We start from the raw sequence: 7,115 nt of genomic DNA, 5'->3' as shown, positions 1-7,115 counted from the left end.
GACTTTTGATATTGTTATTTATCTCAAGCTGTAGCCTTTTTCTGAAACTGCTTCTTTATTGGCTACTGATTGAGGGTAACGTATTCTGCGCATGTAGAATGCGCATTGGTTCATAAGGTGCACTCTCATCATTGCCTCATGGAGTTTTGTATATAGCTCCTTCTCAAACATTTCTGATCTATATAAATCGATCTTAAATAGGAGCATCGGCGCGAGGATTGGCGAATCTTACGTATGTAGAAGAAAGTAACGTGAAGGTCCTAATATGGCTAGCGATAAAAAGTCGGGGAAATCTTCAAAAGGTGCGAAATCCAATGCAGAAATAATATCAGAATTTCAAATACTTCGCAATGAGCAAAGAACAATGGCTAACAAATTGTCAGAAATGGAGATGGAATTAAATGAACACAAGTATGAATTTTCTAACCTATATTTATTACTTATATTTTTTTATAAACTTCCTATTTTGCCTAGCATTATAAACAAGTATTAAGTAATATTTAATAACCAATTAATAAAATTGTATTACAATTCTAATCAAGATACAGGAATGAAAACTAAATAGTTTTTCTAATAAATAATGCATTGCATTGTGTACTTTAAGATTAACGTTTACTGAATTGGAAAAATGTCATTATTTTAGGTAAATGAAATACATGTATATATATATTCGATGTTTTAGAATTGTAATTGATACATTAAAAAATGTAGACCCTAAAAGGAAGTGCTACAGAATGACAGGTGGTGTTTTATGTGAACGTACTGTAGAAGATGTAATGCCTGCATTGGTGATAAACAAAGAACAGGTAAAATTTGTCTCATATTTTAGTTAGCATAATTAAAATTATGCATGTCCTTTTATATAACATATTATTTAAAAATTGTATTAGTACGAGACATAAGTAATGTGTTTCATAATTTATAGCTAGTGAAAGTTATAGATGCTTTAAATGATCAGTTAACAAAGAAAGGAATTGAAATAAATGAATTTAAAGAGAAGCACAATATTAGAATCAGAGGACAACAGGATGTACAACGACAAGCTGAAGATTCTAAAGAAGCAAAAAGAAGCCCAGTTGTTGTTAATTCATTGTTGAGCAATTATGCATAAAATCAAAATTTCTTTATAATGCATTTCATATTTACATTTAAATCACCCTTTGGCACTTATTTATTAAATCTTCTCAGAGAACATTGTACTTGAAATGTATAAATATTCAATTTTTTAATGATTGTGTACTTTATATAAAAAGGAGAATTGATTTTTTGTTTATTGATAATAGCATACAACTTTAAATAATTATTTTGGCCTTCTATAGCTATTACTTCCTATAATGTTTTTACTATAGGCTTACTATAGGTAGTTTAATGTATCATTGCAAATTGTGAGACAAGAAAGCATAAATTAGGGATTAAAGAATTATGGATTACTGTAAATATATATATATATATATATATATATATATATATATATATATATATATAAACTTATAGTAATTAGTTTAATAACTAATCATTTGATATTTGAAGAACGTCAGGCATCTACATTTACAAAAGAAAGTAATCCAAACTAAGACAAATATTAACTATAAAATATTTTCATTTGTAAGAAAGATAATAGAGTTCATGCATAGAAATTATTGGCAATAGATTTTATGAGTATTTGAATATAGCATAATAAAATTAATTTGTTTTTAATTTTTAATTTTTAAAGATATGTAACTATTCAATATTAAGATTATGTATACATTATAACAAATTGTATTATTAAATAATTATTTACGTATGACACAATTTTAATAAGAACAGAAATGTTTTATTTTTTAATAATTTTTTTTGTTTAGTTTTACAAACAGAAAATTTCGGATTGAATATAACAATATGAATGTTCAAGATATCAGGCATTTTAAAAGTATTTGTGCTTTTGTAAGATTAAATAAATGATTTTTCAATCATAAATGTAGTCTAACAAAATCTTTAACCAAAATGATTCAGTAAATCACATTTTTATAGATAATCATTATCTATGAAAATATGTAGTTTAATTTACATAATCAAAATAATTTACTAACACAGTTTAGAAATATTCTCAGATTTCTCAATAATCACTTTGCATTCTTTTTTCAACAAAATTTGTATTAATTGTTAGTAATATTATTACTTAATAATAATAATTTAATGATGAAAGTAAATAATTGTACAGAATAAATTTATTTTGTGAAATGAGTATTATATAATTTTTAAAAATATTTTATATGAAGAAATATAAACATACTGATTCAATAATTATGATTATCCATACAGTATAGACATAATTTTTATGTTTAATCTTGCTCTAAAAATTTTGCAGTCACAATTTCATGTATAAAAAATGAATTCTTCATTCTTATGAAGAACAATCTATTCTAGCAATAATATGTATAAACATTCAAACTTTCATTTCTTCATAAATTATATATGAATACAAATGATTATAGTTCATTAATGAATACTTTATAAGGAGTCTACAATTCATTATAGATAATAATTATTCTATGATTTTGCATATTAAGAGGCAGTAAGTAAGCATTTAATACAGTACATTCTGTAAATATAGAATGTATCTTTTAAGTTTGTCTACCATTTTTCAAGCATTTTACCTAATCTACTAAAGAAATGTTTTAAACAAAATGGATATTAAAATGTTCAAAAAAATGCTTTTTTTAATAAAAAATCAATCACCTTGACTTTTTAAAATAACACCATACATTTTTGACTTTATACAGTTGTAACTGATGTTAAAACAAATTCAACAATTTACTAAACTGTGATTTTAAATTCAGAAATTTATGTTTAATCAATGTAAATGTTAATGTGAAAAATTATTTTATTTTAATCAAATATATGTTCAAAATAAAAATAAGACTGTCAATCTTATAAGTTTATTAAACATATCCAATAATAACAAAAATGCTGTTTTGCATAACTTATTACAACAAAGAAAGTAAGTAAAGGTGATTATGAATTTTTATAAAAAAAAATAGTTTTGGGAAATTTTCAATATTAAAGTGAGTAGCCAACCGAAAGTTGACTAATGTTTGTTCAAAATATTTCTTTGGTAAATTAGAGGAAATACCTGAAAAATGGTAGTTAAGTTTAAAGGATACATTCTGTATAAAGGCACTATTTTATGTATTATATAAACACTAGTGTTCACGGTTCCATCTCCATACAGTGGCATCATCACAGACACATAATAAAACTGAGCCATCTCTACTTAAACTAGTTTGACGTATGGGGGCAGTGCATCTAGGGTGCTGAAGTGAGTAACAGCGAGCTTGTCCAGGTTCCTCGACTTCCAAGTCCCATACATATGTTTTGCCTACTTGATTCCCTAAAGCTATTGTACGTTGCCAAAAATCCATTGAAAATCGTATGAACCATATATCACATTCTTTAAATTCAAACCGATGTAAAACAGTGGCACTAGTTTCTCCATTACGCAGTTGAGAATCTTCAAGGCGTCCTGGTTTCCAACACACAATACAATTTTCACAAGATTTACTTAAAATAAAGTCGCCATACCATTTAACACAGTCAACATAGTTACGATGAACATCCCGTGTAGTAAAGTCTGGGAAATGTTGGAGTATAGAATCAAAAGGTCTTCCATTACGACTAGGATTGCAATGATAAGATTGCTTTATTGCTTCTTGCATATCTTGTTTATCTAATGACCATAACTTTAATGCATGATCCATACCACATGAAATAATACGTTCTCCTTTCATGTCAAAATCTGCACTTAGGACTTCATCTCTGTGACCTTCCACTCCACCAAAAATTGCGATGCATACATCAGTTTTTATATTCCATAACCTGAGGGCATGATCTTTTGATGCTGAGAGCAATATATTTGGATCTTTAGGATGAATTTTTAATTCATTTATTGCATGACCATGTCCAATATAGTGCTTAATGCAAGTCATAGTTACAGGACTAATGACCCTTACAACACCACGTGATCCTGCCACTGCCAGTAAAGGTTTTCCAGAGTCATCATAAGTCCAAGTACAAGTATAAAAATTTTCTTCCGGATCAGGATCTGCATAGCATTGGCGTAATCTAATATTACCTCCTTCTGGACATTCATAGATGCTTACACGATTGCTTCCTACAGAAGCAAATATTAATGGTTCACCTTCTTTTAAATGATGATTAAATTGTACTCCGAAGAGTGGTTGTCCATGATCTTCCTTCACACTACAACAATATTTGTACAGAGGTTTATCCGCGCATGATTTATATTTTGCTGTTTTACTTCTACGTCGACCTTTTCTTCTATAACGAGCACTGCGTGTAGGTGTATCACTGCGATGAGTACCAGCTGTTGAATTACTGCCAATACTGCATTCAGTTTCATCGCTATCATTTTCACTATCTTCTTGACTGGAGGTATATGTTTGACCCTTGTTGCCTGTTTTTTTCATTTTAATATGGAACGTACTACTTTAAATATCTTAAAAATAATATATCAGGAACCCAATAGTAGAAATTTCACTTGTTGTACCTAATACAACTTTTCCTAAGTTCAATATTCTATTACTTAATTAAACACAAATTTGTGGCTTCTGGAAAGAATATAGACATCGATGTAATATAATAATTATAGATTAATAATAAGAAAACATATGAACTTACAAAAATGTTAGCAGATTAAAATTAAATATGTTTGTCTCATATTTTTGATCATTACTGAGAGGTCAAGTGCATAATACTTCAAATTTCTTGCAGTTTAACAAACAGACAGTTTCATAAATTATTTAATTTATGTTAATTTCAACCTTAAATATTAATTTAATTTTATCTAAATATAATTAATTCTTCTAATTAAAATTATTTTAACTGCATTATACACTTACTTCAGATAAGGACAAGAATGATGAAATCAGTACCAAGAGTAGGAAAGTACTATTTTTTTGGCAATACGCACTTATGCACCACGGAATATCATTATTTTCCTTTTTATTTTCATCCTTCAGAAACTTTGTCATATAATTCTTCTGGTCCTATAACCGACATTAATCTTTAATGTTCTTAATAATACAGCCAAGTTTTCATTTAATATTTCAAACAACAACATAACCTTATCAAAATTCAATCTACACTATTTTTCTTAAAATGACAGAAACATATAGGAAAATTTATAAAATATTATAGTACTATGTGATTCAATTATGGGTAACATTTTTATTTATTGCAACAATGCAATTACATAAATGTGGCTACGTAAAATGCTACTACAGTAAACACAAGATAATCAACTCCACGTTTATTTTGTTTAAATTCACAAGTATATTAATGTCATAATCATACAATTTTTTACATTATAATAGAGATGAGGTTCGTTTTAATACAAGTGAAAATAAAATGAATAAAGGTTAAACCTCTTTTTTTATTTATATGGCAGAAAATTGCATACTATTCAATAAACCTAACATTTTTGTTTAAGGAAATTTGAAAAGATTTGTCTTTATGGACGATACGGAGCTTTGAGTGTTACATGCATTGAGAAGAAAACTAAACAATGAATTGGTGTTTACCAAACTTAGTGAGAATTCCCGCCGTATTTCATCTTTAGAATTATCAAATTCAAAACTTAAAGGCAGAAACTACATAATCGTTTACCGAGCAAACAGTGAATAAGTTTTATCGTCACATTAATATATACAAATTTTCGTTTTCGCCTTTTACTTAAGGAATGACAACTTCAATTTATATAGTTCAATTTTCTAATTTTCGTTTTCCTTCAATTTTATATTATACATAATTAGCATTAGATATATTGGATGTCGAAAAACTTATTCATACTACCCTAGATGCACAAAAACCGCCGAGTAGCGGTCCAATCAGCAACATTAATTGTTCTAGTTGAAAGAAATATGGCATACCAAACGCATTTCCTTCTTTTTGGCAAACTTCTAGTTGTTGCGCGACTAATATGCTAGATAGCGTTACTATAACGGTGATATAGGGCCACAAACTCACAAGTTACGAAACTCTATAGTATGCACAGTAAGTATGAAGGGAAATGGAGTAACATTGACACAAATTGTATAGCATAAACAAGAATATATTTCTACATAACAAACCAAAGTTACGCGTCGCGCAACAATGGCTAGCTGCAGTCGGATTACACGTTGCTTTCGTTAGAAAGATTTGATTTCATATCTTTTATATAACGCAACATTTTTTATTAGAATTTGTTTAATTACATTCACAATTTATCAGAAATAAAAGAAGCTTTGGTAACACTCAACAATTGGTCTGAACATCAAACATTATTAGTATGATATTTTCAAATTTGAAGGGAAGAGGAAGAAATTAATATAATAAATTCATATGTACAATGATAATCTGGATTTCATAGAAAATATATATTTACGTTATATTTTCATGTTACGTTGAATCCTCTGTCGAATTAAATACCGCGGTTAAGCGGTACCAAAACTCTACCGGAATTTAATCTTAAAACATGATGTATATTTAATGGAAAATAGTCTAATGCTTGAATTGAAAATTTATATACAAAGAACTGTTTTCTTTGCGAAAAGTACACACAAGTTTCGTTATGTACCTCCAAAACATGGTAGTTATCCATTAATTTTGATGTATGTACACTGAAAATCAATTCGGGGCATAACTTGGTATATACCTAATTTCGTGTATCTCTGCACGTTTTTAGATACGTTTTGTCTTGCGGGCACGAGGTGTCGCATCGAGCATGCACGTGGAGTCCCTTACATTCGTTCCCCTTCTCAAACACTGTTGCCGAGAACCGACGAAATAAACGAAGTCGCACGTGCCTGTTTCTTTAAATATTTTTCTCATAAAGTAAAAGATACAATAATTTTGACGGGAAACGATTTTTATTTTCACCATAACAATGAGTTAGAGCTTCGTTGGAATTTCGTTTGGACATGCCTGGTGTAGAGGGTTGGCTAGATAGATCAGTGACATTCTCAGTGAAGCTAGAATCGATGTGGTGCGACAGATAGTAATATGTTTTCAACGTGTTTTTTTAGCCTTATGTTATAACCACTTCTAGTTAAATAGCAGATAGTATGATACACTTA

At 28.6% G+C, this 7,115-nt stretch overlaps 2 protein-coding genes across 5 annotated transcripts; one reads left to right on the top strand and one right to left on the bottom strand.

Moving 5' to 3' along the window:
- Positions 1–145: 145 nt before the first annotated feature.
- On the top strand, positions 146–1,303 carry Pfdn2 (prefoldin 2). The gene is made up of 3 exons (XM_076320878.1): positions 146–411; positions 683–806; positions 926–1,303. Exons 1-3 carry the CDS (start codon positions 266–268, stop codon positions 1,109–1,111), a joined length of 456 nt encoding a protein of 151 aa, XP_076176993.1. The 5' UTR covers positions 146–265; the 3' UTR covers positions 1,112–1,303.
- Positions 1,304–3,033: 1,730 nt separating this feature from the next.
- Positions 3,034–5,704, bottom strand: LOC143151392 (polycomb protein EED). 4 transcript variants are annotated; one of them, XM_076320754.1, is made up of 5 exons: positions 5,583–5,704; positions 4,902–5,048; positions 4,681–4,823; positions 4,181–4,610; positions 3,034–4,084 (listed from the first exon to the last, which is right to left on the bottom strand). In XM_076320754.1, exons 4-5 carry the CDS (start codon positions 4,467–4,469, stop codon positions 3,186–3,188), a joined length of 1,188 nt encoding a protein of 395 aa, XP_076176869.1. In that variant the 5' UTR covers positions 4,470–4,610; positions 4,681–4,823; positions 4,902–5,048; positions 5,583–5,704; the 3' UTR covers positions 3,034–3,185. The 4 variants fall into 4 exon arrangements, with proteins under 4 accessions (XP_076176869.1, XP_076176630.1, XP_076176693.1 ...); XM_076320515.1 differs by having other exon boundaries at positions 3,034–4,610; XM_076320578.1 differs by lacking the exon at positions 5,583–5,704 and adding an exon at positions 5,126–5,169 and having other exon boundaries at positions 3,034–4,610.
- Between the last annotated feature and the right edge of the window lie 1,411 nt (positions 5,705–7,115).

The sequence above is a fragment of the Ptiloglossa arizonensis genome, chromosome 1 (assembly GCF_051014685.1).
Source record: "Ptiloglossa arizonensis isolate GNS036 chromosome 1, iyPtiAriz1_principal, whole genome shotgun sequence".
Lineage (NCBI taxonomy): Eukaryota > Metazoa > Arthropoda > Insecta > Hymenoptera > Colletidae > Ptiloglossa > Ptiloglossa arizonensis.
The sequence above is the reverse complement of the archived record's forward strand: the minus strand, read 5'-3'. Positions and strand labels throughout refer to the sequence as shown.

Bases quoted from the DNA above. Each gene is read 5' to 3' on its own strand.
- Pfdn2 (XM_076320878.1), top strand. From the start codon at position 266: ATGGCTAGCGATAAAAAGTCGGGGAAATCTTCAAAAGGTGCGAAATCC. The intron at 412-682 runs GTATGAATTTTC...TCGATGTTTTAG, and splicing joins ATGGAATTAAATGAACACAA to AATTGTAATTGATACATTAA. The intron at 807-925 runs GTAAAATTTGTC...CATAATTTATAG, and splicing joins TGGTGATAAACAAAGAACAG to CTAGTGAAAGTTATAGATGC.
- LOC143151392 (XM_076320515.1), bottom strand. From the start codon at position 4,469: ATGAAAAAAACAGGCAACAAGGGTCAAACATATACCTCCAGTCAAGAA.